Source organism: Oryzias latipes, chromosome 4 (genome assembly GCF_053564925.1).
Source record: "Oryzias latipes strain Hd-rR chromosome 4, Olatipes_Hd-rR_3.1".
NCBI lineage: Eukaryota > Metazoa > Chordata > Actinopteri > Beloniformes > Adrianichthyidae > Oryzias > Oryzias latipes.
Window position 1 is genome coordinate 9,792,537 of NC_136240.1, and position 17,745 is coordinate 9,810,281.

Here is a 17,745-nt window from a genome sequence, read left to right on the forward strand (position 1 = left end):
CCCCTCTGCTTGGGGCAGCCTGAGTATAGCTGGGGTGGCACGGGGGCTTCAGACGGGCTGCTGCTCATTGTGACGTCAGCTGTGAAAAAGAGAAGTGTAAATGTTCCCAATCAGACACCCGCACACGCGTAGATCCCAGACATGCTCAGACACCTGCACACGCTCAGATTCCATACATGCTCAGATGTGAAGATGTGACATTTGATAACTCGTGTGCGAGTTAATAAATGTCTTGTATGAGTTAATGTTCATGTCTTTGTTTAATTGTTTGTTTTGTCTCAAGAACCTGGTCTGCATATTAGCTGTTAGATGGCCTATGAACACGGCAACAGTTGCATTTGAAACTGTAACAATGTATTTTTTTTGTTCCATCCTTTCCAAATAAATAATTTAAAAAAAATTATGTGAGGGTTTCAGATGTGAAGAAGAACCAGATGAACATGAATGACGGCTCACCTGATCCTCAGCAGAATGACTGACTGTTGTTTTAGCTGTTTCTGTCATTTTATGCAGAAATGTTCTAACTTTATACAGCAAATGTCTGAATCTCTTCACCACTCACTGCTTCAGGGACAATAAAGAGTGTTCGCCGTTTTGTTGAGGTGTCTGAATCCAAAGTTCTAGAAATGACTCTGTCAGACATAGCCCAGGTTTACTTATGGGTGTCATGTGTTTGCTGCTTTCAACGATTGAACATTCCTTGTATGAGTCAAATGGGCGGGGCATCCCGCTGCCTCCTTTGGGGAGGAATATTATTTTTGTTGTTTCTAAAAAAAATGTTGTTCTTCAGATGATCCTAACGCTTCTTTCTTTGACTCTGTGAGATATTATCAGACAGAACATTTGAAGCAGCTTCCATTTTCTCCAACAGTCTGAGAAGAAGAGGAACAGACGGCGAAGCCAGCACGAACGTCTTTTGAGGATTTGGGTTGTCAGGTCCGTGGAGGGTCGTAGACGAGCGGCTGCAGCTTCAGTGGAGCGCAGGAGTGTCTGCAGTTCCCTTAGGGGTTGTACGGTCACTTCAAGGAACGTCATGAAAATGGAACGTACGCCAGCATCACCTGTATGTGGAACTTTCATTATCCTTAAAAATACTTCACGATACACTTACCACACCCACAACAATAATTACGCCACACTGTGGTCATTAATAAGGTGTGAGTACTGGCTCCATACTAACCACACACAAATGCTGAACGCATGGCGTGCCCCTTACCGCTTTGACCATTTTTCCCCGGCAGACAGCTTTAGAAAGGATCAGCTCAGTGTCTGCTGGTTAGTTTTGATCATAGGTTGACCTCTGCTGTAAACGGACTGCTCTAGTTGTGTTGGTTCTTCTGCGGCACGTTTAAAACGACCTTTCCAACTCACCGCATGTGCATAAGAGCTGTACGTGCTGAAGGGAAGGGCGATGGCGGGATTGAAGATGCCAAACTGCCCCACCATCTGCTGCATGCGTCTGATGGTGCGCTCTTTGTCTGTGTCGGCGAACTTGACCACCAAGCTGGAGGAAGCGCCCTGAGGGTCAGACAGAAACAGGAGAAGATCATGGTTTGCTCAGTCAAACACAGAGGAGCACATGTGACGCGTGATCCTCTTCATCTGTGATCGGCTGCATTTCACAGGACGGAATAATGCAGAAAAAGCCTTCATCATTTCCCAGTGGACACTGTGAGCAGCAGCTGTTGTTACTTGAACACCTTCTCTGCTCTTCTGACTCCACGTCAGACATGTTGCTCTTTGGCTTTTGATGGGGGGGGAAGCTCCATCACCCCAAACTGAGGCTCACATCCATAAACATGAAACCCAAAGAGAAACGTAAACAGAGGTGCTTTGACAGCAGAGAGGAAGTCACTACAGAGAGAAGTCTGTACTGTCCATTCCTGTGACTGAAAACCTCCCATGCAGAGAAGAGAGAAACAATTTACTAACCTGGATACAGGTGCGTTTACATGTTCAGACCTGCTCCTTTCATCCTGCCGGTTAGGCTGATTTACCGGACAAATCCTGCTTTTTGTGGTAAAAGCACCAAATTTGGTTTGGATGCACTTTAGGATCCTCTCTTTCACAAAAGCACATTTACCACAAAAATGTTTTAAAACTAGTGGGTTTGTTTTTTTAAATGGCTGTCTTACACTCAAATGTTACAAACAGATTTAATTTCTACTTTGCCCCACTCTCAACAATATGGGCTGTTCATGCAGAAAATGCAGTCTTTACCTACAGAATACTCAAACTATATTTCAAAAGCTTGGATTTTCTGGAACACTGGTTTTATCAGCTGCAATCAGGCCAAATGTGCTGCTTCCACCACAAAATACCTGATTATTTTTAGTCATCGGCTCCACTACTCCTGCTCTTTCTAACTTTGCATCTCTTCATCAACGCTGCGTCTTTGTGTGACCCAATAATGAAAGCAGCATTTGATCGAGCACTACTGTTGACCTTTAGGGTGCTCCGCCTCTTTCTGAACCCTCCTCCCCCAAGAAACCAATCGATTGGCATAAAAGGCCGGAATATTTCTCTGGTCTGACAGTTCAGTAAAGGTTGAGTGTCAGATTTGATACGAGGCTCCATAAAATTGAAGCAGGACTGTCAATAGAGTAGTGATGTGCAAGGACTGAAGGCTGGGCGGGGGCTACAAAGTGGGGCTCAGGTGTTTTGGTTTGTTTGAGATCCAACGCGAGCTGTGTTGGGGGGGCACAGGGATCTGAATGGGGATTATAATCACAGAGTTGCTGTGTCTCCTGTCTGTAGAGCCTCCTCTCTCTAAAGTCTCCTGCTGATGAAGATGTCTGCAGACAGCAAAAGATACTCAAAGACAGGCTTGGACCTTTCCACTGCAGCTTATAGATTTTATGCTCCTCTCCCCGCTTTGCTCAATATTCCCCGCAGCCCTCTCCTCCGGGTCTACTCGGTTGAATCACGGGCTGGAAAGACGAAAGGTGAACGGCCCGTTGGTTAGTTGGCTCTCTGACTGAGGACTGGCCGTCGCGGTAGTTAATGATTTAGTGACTGGCAGACTAGCTTGCTAATTGCTCAACAGACTCTTCGTCAGGCTGATTGAAGGCAGGGCTCCTCTCCATCAAACGACTGCATGTTTCGCCTCCTCCTGGATTGGCCGCTCTATTTCACAGTGAAGCAGCAGACAAAGTCAGAGCACAAAACGACGGGTCACTCTTTTTGGAGCCGAAAGAATTTGAGTTTCTACGTTAGCCTGTTGGGTCAAATTAGATACTGAATTTTTTTTCAAAAACATTTTTCTGAATCATTTTCAGTATTAGGATGAGCTGAGAAACAGCTGTGGGCTAAGCACATGCATACAGACAAAGTTCTGCTAAACCTTCCAAAAAAAAATATGAACATTTTGTTTTTTATTTAACATGTCTGATGTGAAAACAATTTGTCTGGGGTTCGAATCTGACGGTTACATTACAGACAGATTTATTGAATCACAAAATATCGATTCAGCAAAGTGTGCATAAGAATAGAGGCTCATTTATTGAACTAAACTAGAATAGAATAGAACTTTATTGAAAACTGAGACTGAAAATGACCTCGTTACCATAGCTATGTTGAAACAACAAACAAACTAAAAAGCCGCCATGTAATAATTACAGCAATCTCCAATCGCTTCTCTGGTTGCTTAGCAACAGCAGCTGATTGTGTAAACAATGCAACCACAGACCGTTTCAGACCCAGAAATGACAGAAGATGGTACCAAAAAAGAACAGCAGACAACAAACTGCACTGTCTCTTGTTTATGACATCACTGCTGCGACATGAAGGTTAGTGATGATTAGTTGTGACCAATGATCATTAATAAAATCATTAAAAAAAGAAAAGTACTGCAGTGATGTACAAATCTTGTAAACTTCTAATCAGTTCCTGATTGTTCTCCATCCCCCTGACGGATTTTTGACCGTAATTTAACAAAAAGGTCATATTCAAAACGGACATGAAAATTGAAAACCATAATTTATTGAGTTAAAGTGAGCACTTTGAGCACATGATCCATTTTGACAGTTATCTCAGCCCGTAAACAGCCCGGCCCTCTGAGGTGAGTGAGAAAAAAGGTCAAACACCTGAGAGGAAGCTTAGGACACCTGAAGAGTGTCTTTATTTTGGGAGCAGGCTGTGAGGATTTGCAGCCATGCAGCCTCTAATGCAGCTGCACAGAGAGAGGAGTGTACCTGCATGAATAATAGAGACCAGCTTTATTGAGAATTGACCTGTCTGCTACATAAGAGCGCTGTGCTCTTCTTCCTACTCCTGGTTGTAAACCCTGTCCCAGGAAGCCTGTACACAGAGACCCCCCCACAATGGGTCTTTTTGGGACGGATGAGTCTAGTTGGCGGAGCATCCGTTTCCACATTTGTTTATCTCAGAGGTTTCCCGTTTAGGCCTGTCAGGATATCAGCCAGCAGAATCACCACAGCTTTAAATAGGGGGTGGGGGATGGGGTGGTGGTGAAAGTCTCATTAAATTTTTAAGCTGCCAAGTGTGAGCACAATCCCCCCGCCGAGCGGCTCCCAGCTGCTTGGAGAGCCGCTGAAGGAAGTCAAGAAGCACTACAGAGACGCTCGGCCAGAACGAAGGCCCGCCTCTTTACGGGGTGCACCTCACTGCCGGCGAGCTCCAGCCGGCGCCGTCCCAGAGACGAAAGATGTGAACTTTTCTGCTCAAGAGTTAAAGACTGGCAGCTGCAGGACAACTTCTCTTTATATTTAGTTTAGCAAACATTTATTGTCCTTACAAAGTTGCTGCTTCTGCCTTCAGGACTGATGTTGGGGAACTTTTCCAGAATATACCGGGACTGTTAAAGTCCTCCAGAAATCCACCAAGCTTAAATCCTCCTATGGAATCTAAAACACGTTTTAGTGCTAAATTTCTAACTGCAATAATCCTCAGGAAACCCCAAACCATAACAGCCCCACCTCCGTGTTTCATCATCAGTATGTTTTTTTTTTTTTTTTTAGTAGGCAGGTCTTAAAAACCCCAGATTGGTTTCTGGTTCTGCAGTGGACCTGGTTTCTGCTGGACGGCGTTATAATCCCTAGAAGAATTTTTTCTAAACAGATGAACAGTTTTTGATAATTTTGCCTCAGACTCTCTTTCTGCGTTGGCACAAAAGGTAATTTTCCACATTTTTAGATCCAACATTTGTCATGTCTCCTCCTCTCTACTCATTAGGCAACAGAAACGTGGGACTCTGTCATCGGAGCAACTGAAACATCCTTTCAATCTTTTGGCTACTAAAAGAATGGACGCCAGGCATCGTCTAGATTATCAGAGAAAACCAGCAAAAGCTATGAAAATGATGAAAGCAGAAGGTTGTCAATGTTGTTTTAGTAAAAACTCTGAACTTATTTAAGGATTTTTAAGGATTTGAGACTTAAATCTGAACCAGAAAAACCACGACTTTTCTTTCAATGAAAACAATTATAAAGTGACTTACACGGGGCTGATGAATTAAATCAAACAAATCTGCAGTTATTTTGGTTTTGTGTTAAATACAGGCATTCATGAGAATGCATGTATGCATGTGTGCATGCATGGTGTGTGTGTGCATTCTGCATGTATGCAAAGCCCAATACTGCAGCTTAAAGCCATAGTTACATTGATGATAATAAATAAAGCCAGCATCAACAGCTGCGGTTGATGTGACAAAGTGTGCGGTTTGTTCTCATGGTACGGCCGGCAGCTCCATGGATCTACTGCTGTGTGTGTGTGCGTGTGTGGGTGCATGTGTGTGTAATTACACACTGAACGTCTAAATCTGCGTTGAAGGCTGAGCTTAAACTAACTGCACGTTTAACCAGAAAGGTCTCAGGTGTTTGTCGGCTCTGCCTTTCACTTCCTGAGGGATGAAACGAAGAAGGTAAAGTGGAAATCAATAAAAGATTCAGAAATTCATGGATGGAATGTAACAAACTCATATTTTTTGGTAGTTATAAAACCAATACACAGCTATCAAATAAAATGAAGAAGGCCTCAATCAAAAGTCAAATTATTATAACTATTGATAACGAAGTAAGCTGGAAGCTGCATATCAGACACATACAAACTAAAGTTTCCAAAAATATTTCTATCATGAATAAATCTAAATATATACTAGAATATAACTGTAGATATTTACTGTACTGCTCCTTAATATTACCATACTTAACCTACTGTATAGAAATTAAGGGTAGTGATTATTAAAGTTCACTGAATCTTTTTTTTTAATTATTTTTTTTTTTTTTTCTCCAACTTGTCCTGTCCAACAGCTAGGCAGACAGATGAGAGCTGAGGGCCTCTTGGGTTGGACATATTTTACTTTAACAAGAGGGGTTATTAATCGTCAGACAAACCAAAGGTATGTCTGAATAAACCCCCTTTGTAATTGAGGCCAAACTTTATTAATTTCAATCATGTTTGAAAATCTTTGGTGTTGGACCGGACGGAAAAGGAAAGAAGGGAAGAAGAGAGAGGGATGTTAGAGAGGGGGGGGGGGGGGTGATAGTGGGAGGGGGGGGGGGGGGATAAGACCATGAAGCAGCATAGAGCAGACAGGTTTACTGGTTGTTTATCATTACGGTAAGGTTCAAATGTAGTACAAAAAGGGGGTCAACCATGGGAGGGGTACCACTGCCAAGTAGCTCCCCCCTTGTATAGTTTAATGACCTTGTTGATTTTTAATTACAAAGCTCGTGTGGAGTCATGACAATGCAGCATCCAACAAGATTTCTTCTAAAATAAAGGAAGCAACAAACTGAGGGAGGGGATGTAGGATCTTTATGATCCAATTGATAAGAACCACAAAGAAAAGTTTCTGTGTGTGGCACTAAGCTTTGGAACGAGCTTAAGTAATGAGCTCAAACATCTGAAAGTAAATGCATAAAAGTCTTAATTTCACAATATGAAAATAAGAGGAGTTAAAGGCATTTGAATACATTTCAAATACGTGGATGTGTGAACTTGAATGTGAGGAAATAATTAATGCTCATTTTTGTTAATTGATCTTTCATGTGTAATATTGAATTATTACTGTAATGAAGCAAAATTGTTATCTGATCAGATTTCTGGATTAATGTGATAAAGTATTCTGAGAATAATTAATGAGTATTACATATATGTTACATGACGTGTGATTCACCTGATAATTTACTGAAATTAAAAAAAATAATTGGGGGAGAATAATGAGTATTCACTAGATCTGATCAGAACCGAAAAATGACGACTACCGGTATGCAAAAATCTAAAATGAAGTAACTCAGTAGAGGTGGGATGGTATAAGTTTGCTTCTTCTCACTACTTTTCAAGCAAATAAACAAACACTATGTGACTTTAGTTAATAATCACTATATTTAATACAGCCCAGCGTGTATTGTATGCATCACTGCAAAAATCTCCAGTTGTGATTTTTAGTAATTACACAATGACTTTCTTTATACATTGACATTATTTTTTCTTCTTGTTTTTTTCTTAGTCAGTGCATTTCATATCAGTGTGATTTTTTTTGTTCTGGTGTCCACAATGAATGCTTCAATAAACCAATACATCACATCAAATTAGATCTGGGACCCGTGTGGAGCATCTTTCGTCCCGTTCACTCAACCCTGATGCCTGATACTGTCTCTTTCGTAGCAGTGATTCACTGAGCATCTGAACGAGCCTCAGTGAGAACAAAGGAAGTACAGTTCATGGTTCATTCCAGGATCTCTGCTGTACCCATGAACCCCCTGCTGAGGCGGAACAGTCCACCGGTGGTCGACTAATCTCAGCGAGGCAGGAACGCTGCGCCCTCTCCTCCTGCAGTCACAGGATGTGAGGCGCTGATCAGATTTCTATAATCAATTTACCAAAGCAGGAGGTATAAATCCCTTCCATTTCCTTTCTGTCTTTCAACCCCCCCCCCCCCCCAACCCTCTGCTTAAAGTCAGATGAATAATTCAGCAGCCGATGTGGTGAAAGGTGGAGTAAACAAGTCTATTGGCTAATATCTCCAGAGGTTTCCAAACAGACACAAGTGAGAGCAGAAAGCGAGCAGAGATGGGGGGGGATGGCGTGCCGCAGAAGGACATTTGGGGGCTCACTTTTGACCTACACTCATTTGGACTTAGATTGACCCCTAATTGCACTAAAATTGTCTAGCTGGATTTGGCATCGATGGATGAAACATTGGAAACTTAAAAAAAAAAAAAACCTTAGGATTCTGAGATTCACCAGAGCAGAGATGGAAAATGGGACACACGCAGGAAAACGTTAGAATTTTGCACGTGTTTTGCTCTCACAGGCCGTAGATCTGGTTTGGGCAGCACAATAATGATCAGTGTGAAAACCACAGATCAGTATTTGCTGTTCGATTCCAACCACCTGCTGCAGCTCAAACTATAAAAACCCCAAACCTTCAGATGAGAACAGGAACAGGTCTGACCGAGCAACACTTTAGTGATTATCCAATAATCATCTTTGCTGTGCATTATGGTGATCTGGTGCTCTCCCCTTATTAATTATTTTCTTAAGTGTGCTCCTCACATTATCTCACTGTTAAATTCCAATGATTTTATTAGTTTTTGCTTTTACTTGTTCCTACTACAGGTGAAAATGAGCCATTTTGCTATAACCTGGCACATTACATCTGTTCTTTTGTGCATTGTCCCTTGTTTTAACTATTAACTCTAAACTCTGAACTCATTCTGTTGCATTCACTGTCAGACAAATAGATCAATTTACATTTTTGTTTTCCTCGTTTTAGCTGGAATCTGGATCTAAACTGTACGGTTAGATAGTTCTGATGTTGCTGCTATTTTTGTTGCACCCATAATGTTAGGTTGGAGCCGTAAGAGGCTGTAAGCTACTGGGAGAGCATGTTAACAAGAGAGCTCTCAGCAACAGTAGAATTAGGGGCAGGGCTTACTCCACACTAACAGTTTCAGCCACAACTCAGGTGAATGTCTAATAAACTCCTGCCGCTCTGACGAAGCTATGTCCTAAAAAACAACACAGTTTTTTGGATTTTGGCTAAAAAACCGCGTCATCATCAATAAAAGACCACAGGGAACACTTTGAAAATAGATCACAAGATGATGGGAGTGGGAAAAAAATGAAAAACTAAATGATAATTTTAACAGCTTAGGATCATTTTTTTAAGAAACTGTGGTTCAATAACATCTGATCAACCAATGTTAACAACGATGAGGTTTAAAATTTTCAACACAACCAGATGTCACAACTTCAACACAACACCTGGATGTTTGAGACCCTTCTGCGATATTTTAATGCCTTAAACGCACAACTTTTTAGCCTGTTAAACACAAAAAAAGTAACACACAGCCTTGTGTTTGTCCCAACAGCATCCTCTCTGTGTGCAACAGTGCAGAGATGGTGCTTTGAGGTGTTTTCGGGGGAAGTAGGCGGAGTTTCTCACCGGCATGGTCTGGCTGCCGTGCAGAGCTCCAATCGCAGACTGAGCCTCTGTGTGTGCAGAGAACTTAACAAAGGCGCAGCCTGGAACAGAAAACACACACAAACAAAACACATTTTACACAAAAATACACACACAGTATTCAGGTGAAGACATAATAAGAAAATGCGACGTTTTTGTGTCCCAGGAATGAGGCTTGTTGCACAGCAGGCTGCCTCACTTCAGGCATTAGGCAGACGCTGCAGGCTGAAGATCGCACTGATGAAGCAGAAAACATGCTATTTCACAACACATGCCTGTCTGTGCACATTAACCACTAGAAGACACGACTTCAGTCAGATAGAAAAGCCAAATCCCATCATCAGGCACACAGACCAAAGAACAGAAGTGACGCTTGAGTTTGGAACATGACAGAATATTTGGAAAGGTTCCTTCCAATCAGAAGGAATGTTCCATCCACTGATATTAGAAATGGAAAACTCAGAAATATGCTGACTGCAGGAGCTAAAAGAATCATCACGTCATGCTGAAAAATGAACCGGGCTCTATACCAGGTGTGGCTTCAGGTGTAAAAGGCTGCTGAGTCACATGACCACAGCTTCTCCACAGTGGTCACAGAGCCACCATGTTCTGTCCTGATTACACCCTTATTCATCTAATTTTATTTGAAGTTTCTTTTTACTATTTAATCTTTCATGCTTTATTGGTTTATTATCTCCTGTGTGACCCCGTCACCCTGCCATTCTTTTCCTGTTAATGGGCTTACCCTTGTGGACGCCAGCCCATCAAGATTCCCATTCAGCTGTCAAACCACTGCCCCCTACTGAGATATGGACAGAGAGGAGCTGCAGCTCTGGATGACCTGCACAAGGTCTTCCTACAGTAACGCACACTATGAAATCTTTTAATTAGTCTTTTCATATTTAAAGCACTGAGGAACTCAGAAACCATGCAGAAGACATGAGACATCACTGTTGCCATGGTGATGAAACAGTGCAACAGTTGACAATCCTGATCACTGTGGCACATTATTTGTTGCAAACTTGTATTCATTTATAGTGGATCAAAACATAACAGTCTTTTTTAAACTCACAGCTGTAGAGTCTGATAGTTTTATTTTGAAAATCTGCAAAATGAATGCAGAGACCACATGTCCTGTCTCTGTCCCTGAGCTTATTAAGGTTTGCAAATATTTAAAAGGTCCAGTGAGTTAATATTGAAAGAAGGAAACAAAGAAAACCAGAAAAAGTTAAAGACCAAGACTCGCTAACACGGCTCTGCATTCAAACAAAGAGAAAGGGAAGTAAGGCGCCATTGAAGAATGGAAAGCCATCATTTCGGCACTAGCAGTTGTTTGTTTACCATCTTGGTTTGTTCAGAGCACCGACTGTATTAGAGAACTGTACTGAGTGAGTGTGACATCAACAGAAAATGGTTTATTCCAGCTCCAACCAAATGAAGTCTTTTTTTTTGTTTCAATACCGTCAATACGTCGTCAGTCGGCAGCGATTGGTCAGAGTTGGTTTGAGTCATTGTTGTCTAGAGCAACCCCTGTCACCAATCAAGAGTGAGCTTGTTGGAAGGTCACACCCCTACCAATTGAAAGCAGGCTACACAAAATCTGTCAAACATTTTAAACATTAGATGTGGGGCCAGCAGGCTCCACCTACTTTAATTGAGGCATCTGATTGGTCAGTTTATAACTTAAACTACAGAAAAAATAACCTGAAAGAAATGAGGATTATCAATAAAATGTTACAAAAATAAAAAATGAAAAGGCATCAGAGCTAGAATGGTTATTCTGACCAATAGAATGACTGAATAATAGCGTTTTTTTCTCTATAGAAATCTATGGGATTTTGGCTTCATGGAGCCAGCAGGTACTTCCTGTTTAGAATGCCATGGGGGAGGAGTTGTTTTTTATATTCTTCAGCAGCAAATATGGCGAAAGGTTTAATGCTGCAAATAATTAGCATATTAGAAGATTATTAGTAAAAGAGTGTAAAAGGATCCAGAAAAAATCTATTATCTTAAGGTGGAACTGAAAACAGAAATAAAATAGCAGCTGTTTAGCAAACATCACACAATGATATCACTGTTTCAAGGTAGAATCACTTTTTTTATAAATACAAGAAAAAGAAGATGAATAATAAAATCTCCACTACTGAACTTATTTAGCCAACACAAAAATAAATATGGAAATACTTATATAAATATAGATACTGTCATCCTGCTTACTTTCCAAATCTGCCCGCAATAGGTGAAACCTGTGAAGGAGTCATCTTTATTTTTATAATATTTCTAGATGTTTTAAGGATGTAAATCTCCTCACCACTTTCTCCACTTTTCTCAGACCGACATGAACATTTTCACACTTTTCTCTCTAAAACTCTCAAAGTTTAAACCTCCATAGAAAAATATGTCCAATATTATAGAATGAAAGTAAAGATCTGATCACGACCAACGATTTCTGTAGATTTGGCAAACTGAACGGATCGTAAAACAGAGGAGAATGATTGACAAGCTTAACAGCCAATCAAGACGCAAAACACAGTGTTCTACAAAAAAATAGCATTTAAAATTTCTAAAAAAAAAAACAGCAAAACTGCAAAGGCTAAACCGTGGTCTATTGGGGGAAAACTGTACACTTATATGTATATAGTCGACCCTTAAATGAGCTCATGGAATTTGCAAAGGAAGAGGTCATTCAGCTTCCTATTCCGAACTCAGCATCTGGAAAGGTATTGGGGTGTGTTCATGCACAACGGCTGGTGACACATCTGTTTGAGCAGCTGCTGCATCCAGACTCTGCATCCAAGGAAGGCTATCCTGCATGCAGCAGGACACCAACGCAGCAAGTTGCCTACGGATTACAGCAGCCAGGTTTGAAGCATCACGCTGCTGAGCTCATGTATGAAGCAAGAACCGGAAAATAATTTACTTTCACATCAGGAACAACGATTTCATCACCAACCCCCCACAACACTACTTACAGTCCTTTTTAAGTAAGGGATGACGCAAACTTGTGGTAAAGAAACATATTTCTGGGATCATTTCAAAATGAAGGGATGGTTATGGTTTCTTTACAGCATTTATGCATTTCGGCTTAAATTCCTTCAGCAGCTTTGCTCAGCTCTGCAGGTCGTCTTATCAAACAGGGCAGAGACCATTCATCTGTGATCACATGAATATTCCACCTGACTTGTATCTGTGTTGATAGAGTCTCACACACACTCATTTCTCTTTGACTGCCACAAATGAACCTGACGGCTGTACCTTTGCTGTTTCCATCCGGACCTCTTAGGACCGTGCACTCCTCGATGACTCCGTAGGGTTCGAAGAGGCGGTAAACATCCTCTTCGGTCTGTTGTTTGTTCAGCATCCCAACAAACAGCTTCCTGTCTTCTGGAACAAAAAGAAACCACAAACGGAGACGAAAGCTTTCGTTAAAATGGACCCGATCAAGAGACCAGTTTGATTGTCGATGTTTCTGGGGAAAAAAACGGCAAAATCGGAACCTAATAACCTAAAGAAACGCACACACATTCGCGGGCAGAGATCGACAGACTATCACGTTTAGACCTAATGAAGACCGAACTGGGGTCACTTCCTTTCTGACCCCCATCAGTCAGCAGAACAAGTGGAGTTTGTCCCACACGTGCTGCAGCTGCAGGGCGCCGAGTCCACGCTCAGAGAAAAATTCTAAACTAATGAAGAGGTTTCTCATGTGCGCACACACACATGCACGCTCAGATTTGGGTCATTGAAATGCATGTGAGGCTCCAGGCAGACTCCAGCCTCCTCCACACTAAACTGTACAGTCTGAACTTCTCTACTCCTTTACTCTCCGCCTCACCTCCGCCTTTTCTTCATCCATCTCTGGCTTTTTCTCTCGCTGATTCTACATTTTTCCCCCCTCATTCTTTTCACCCGCCGTCCTCCCTCCCATGCTCTCTTCATCTCGCTCTTACTCCACTAATTGCTGCTGATCCAGTGTTTTTTTGCTAGCCAGAGAAATATTTCAGCGTGCTCTTCAGTGAACAATGGCACGTTTCTCCTGTGAGCAGAGAGGGCTGGGAGACATGCTATGAATAACGCTGACTTTTCAATAGATAGCCTGTATGCTATTGAGTACTGTTAAATGCTGTGGGATCTGATCTTTACCTTGACCTGACAGGCGGTGTTTACTGATGCACTCTGGCACTGGATGATTAATGCTGCAGTTCAGTGTCTTTCTGCTGGCAGCAGAAGATTGTTTCCACAACTCTGACCCGTGGAGCCGCACCGGAGGGTAACAGGCGGGACTAACAGCCCTGCTGTGAACACAACAAACCGCTACCAGAGGTATTGGCTAATGCCAGCTTTTTGGTGCCGCCCCCTGACCCGGTGCAAAGCCGAGCCCTCATTCTGGCATCCTGCATGGCACCAACTCCACCCAAACGTGGCATCCGACTGGGATTCCACCGCTCAGCACCGTCAGTGATGCACCTTTGAAATAATCTTCCATGTCAGAACGTTGTCTAGGAACGGCCGTCCCTGGTGTTGGCTCCTTATTGCAAGTGGCAGGATCAGAGGCTACGTATCAAAAGGGAAGTGATGCAATGTGACATCTGTCAGGGCGGATTGGAGAGCATTTATCTGCAAAAAAAGCCCTGAACTGGAAAATGAAAGGCCAAGATGATCCTTGCTTCTGCTGGAGGGAAGAAATATATTCTGCGGCTGCATCCGAAGATAACTCAAGAGTGGTGGGTGGGGCTAAAGCTATTGAAAGCCTGTCAGATCAATACAAAGACAGAAAGAGGCACAAATTATTTTGGTGGTTTGTCTTCAGAGTGGAAGAGAAGCAACTGTAATTATGCATGACCTTTATCAGCTTGTTATGAGGTGCGCTCAGAATCACACGGTGTCCCGGGGCCTTGGCATGCCATCCGTCCTACAGCTGCAACACTTAGCTCTGTTTCTGCACTGAGGCTGACAGATATGGTGGCAACCTCAGCGGAAAGAAAGGTGTGATGATGTTTTTACAATACTTAGAAAAGATGTGCATCCGAGACAGAGGCGGCATTCGCTGCGTGGAACGGAAATTGGCTTTGGAAACCAGCATAGCCTGATCATCTGCACCATCTTTTCTATCTGCCATGTGGCTCTGGCACTTCTCCACTGAAATACGCCGTTGGGAATTCAGGTCTCGTCTCCATCGGTGATACGAACATTATCTTATTTATCTGCAACCGTGCAGCACAGACAGCGAACAAACAGACACAAGCTGCAGACAAAACACTGGCGGTCATTTACACCCATCTGACAGACTCAATGAGAGGAAAGAGGGGAAAAAACGACTCCCTGATTCAAAGGATTAGAGATAACAGCTCCCCCGCTGTGACCGCACACATCCTATACACATGAGTGCACCCTCCTGTGCTAACTATGTTGTAACACTGTATTGACTTTTCCTCGGAAACATCACACATCCCCGAGTGAGAGCTACTAGCTTGATTCACCAGCTGCAGAGCAGCTTCCAAAACGCCGTCATTTGATCGGATTTCAGTCACTCTGATTGCTTAATGGCTGCGAGTTGTACTTCCTGCTAATCTCTGGTTTAACTGCAGCTGAATTACAAACTGAAACACACTGCAGATAATCCAGATGGGTGTTTGCTTCCACAAAGCTCTGTGTGGTCCTGCTTGAAACTAATGAACGAAACATTTTGCTGTTTTTTTCAGTCAAACTTTCCAGAAAATTTAGAAGTAAACCAAAACTTTTAAACCCGTGATGCTGATGATTTCAGGTAAAAAACCTGCTGGTTCCTGTTCAGGGTCACGGCGATGCTGGAGTCTACACAGACACGGACAGGTGGAGGTACGGTACAACTTGCACTTCACCTGTCCATTAAAGGGACACAACCAACAGGGAAACAACTGAACCCATTCACACCCAAAGGCTTGGCCACATGCACCTATGCACCTACATGGGAGGTTGAGCCGTATGGTTGTCCGTGTCTGTTGAGAGTCATAGAGAGGAGAGGCTGCATCTTTAGGGGAACACAAGTGTGTTATGCAGTTCTCTCGAGGCTTGTATGACCACCTCAAGAGACGTCAGGAAAATGGAACTTTGCATTGTGATGCATGTGGTAAGTGAATCATGAAGTATTCGTAAGGCTAATGGGAGTTACACACACTGACGTACAGGTGATGCTGTCGTACGGCGACCTTACGCCACACTCTAGTCAATAATAGGGTGTGAGTACTGTTTCCTGCACACACGAGGTGTGCACATGATACATAAGTGCGTAAGATGCCCACACAAACTACACTCTGTCTAATTTCCTCTTTTTTTAAAGGCAGGCTAAAGCAAGGAGCATGCATGTATCACACAAACAGGCCTAATGGTTTGGGGGATTCTAAAAATGAAAAATCCATGCCATATGCCTGTGTCTCGCCCACTTGCCTCTTACTCACCCTTACGTGTTGTAGAAGTGTTCACAACGACCTGTCAATCGTAGCATGAACATAGAATAAATGTGCATAAACCTTTTTTCTCTACATGTTCACTGAGTGGTGTGTGACCTTCATATTTTGTACTGCACTTGCAAATCCTGTACAGATTTGACCATTTTTCACCCATAGACGGCCTGTATCCACCCATAAGGGCAGTTGGGACTGAAACGTAAAGGACACCAGTTTATCTGAAGCATGTTTTTGGACTATAGGAGGAAGCCACACAAGTACACAAAAAAATAACCCAGCAGGGATTTGACCTACTCACTGCAAGACAAGAGTGCTTACCACTACACAACCGTGCAGCCCTAATGCCATCTTCGTGACATAATCTGATTATTCCAGAGCGTGGATGAAACCTGGCATGACTTTTGTTGTGTGCATGAGCTCAGCATCTCCTCGTATCAGCGAGACGCTTTACAATCTGTTTCTCATGAGGAGCACGTTCCTGCTCCTCAGTCCTCTGGACTGCAGACTTTATTACACCACGCTTCATGATTACACTGCGGGCTTCTGAGGAGTTCAAAGAAGACTTTGCAGAGCAACAATATAACTAGTTTCTTTTAGGAAACTAAAAAGCAAGACAAACTCTTGGAAAGCTAAGTGAAAGCAAATGGAGGAGAAAGAGTGTCATAGACAGATTATCATAGATAAAGATGATAGATGAAGAGTTGCAGACGGAGAGTCATAAACAAGGAGTCGCAGACGGAGAGTGAAAGAGTTGAAGAGTCCTATACAGAGAGTCATAGATGGAGAGTCATACATTGTCATTTAGAGTAAGCTGCAGCAGTCCTGCCGGCCATGGCTCCAAAGTATGTTGGTGTTGTTGGTGACATGATGGAGAAAATGGGGGGAACTGGAGTAGAGAAACGAGTGGCTCCCAGGATGGCGACATGAAGGAAGGAAGGATTTCCAAAGTGCTTTCTGGTTTTTGGCGTTTCAGAGCTGGATGAAGGAGGCAGGGGAAATACTGAGGCAGACAAAAAAAAAATACTTTCAGAAGGATGGCCAGGTTGCCATGACAACTAGTTATACAGTGGACTGTCATCATGTTTGATTGGAGTTTGGAGAAGAAGAGACAGATGAAGAGAGCGGAGGACGTGGAGAAGGAGGGGCCGGGGAGAGGTCATTTTTCCATCTGTCTGCTGAGCCTGAAAGTAAATTTGACTGTCAGGCTGAAAGATAAGGACAAATTATGAACAATATTAGCAAGCCGATAAAAGGAACAATAATGAATGGATAAATATATTAAAGCTGCAGGAGATAGCATCCAGGCAGAAACAGGGGCCCTCCAGAAGCCATGCAGGTTTTGTCATTTGGAAGCAAAGATAAGAGCTGAAGAGGGGCTGTGGAGGGGAAGGATCCCGCTTATTACAGCGAGCTGCTCCACAAGTCTTCCACACCACCGAATGAAGGAAAGAGTCAAAATCACTTTACAGAATGAAACATGGCAGCTTCATGAGCCTGCTATCCTTTTGCAATGAGCAGGATGCCTTCCAGAGTCAGAAAGAACAAAACAGAAACAGAAAATTAATCAACCCCATTAGGCCTGGGTAGATAAAATCGACTTATCGATCTGAAACGATCCAAGCTTCACAGATTAATAATCGATCCATAACTACAAAAGGTACAAATATGATACTACCTCCCTGTCAATGCCACTGTCACGTGTTATGTATTTTAAAGGTCCCACTATTACATGCAATGAGTACCTCTGGATTACTTTAGTGAGTAATAAGTTTCTTCTGATAGCTGTTGATTTTTCATATGACAAATAAACACCAAACATACATAGGGGTCAAAGTAGAGTTGTGTTTGCACATCCAATGATTCTCAAAT

At 42.6% G+C, this 17,745-nt stretch overlaps 1 protein-coding gene across 25 annotated transcripts in view; it reads right to left on the minus strand.

The window, feature by feature from the left end:
* Window positions 1–17,745, minus strand: part of celf5a (cugbp, Elav-like family member 5a) — a 172,993-nt gene that overhangs the window by 17,503 nt on the left and 137,745 nt on the right. For 17 of the 25 annotated variants that reach the window (XM_078946520.1, XM_078946517.1, XM_078946519.1 and 14 more), the window contains 3 exons: window positions 12,686–12,814; window positions 9,413–9,492; window positions 1,372–1,518 (listed from right to left, as the gene is read on the minus strand). In XM_078946520.1, coding sequence (XP_078802646.1) covers window positions 1,372–1,518; window positions 9,413–9,492; window positions 12,686–12,814 — 356 coding nt within the window. The remainder of the gene's footprint in view (window positions 1–1,371; window positions 1,519–9,412; window positions 9,493–12,685; window positions 12,815–17,745) is intronic. The other 8 variants (XM_078946518.1, XM_078946515.1, XM_078946512.1 and 5 more) reach the window with 1 other exon arrangement.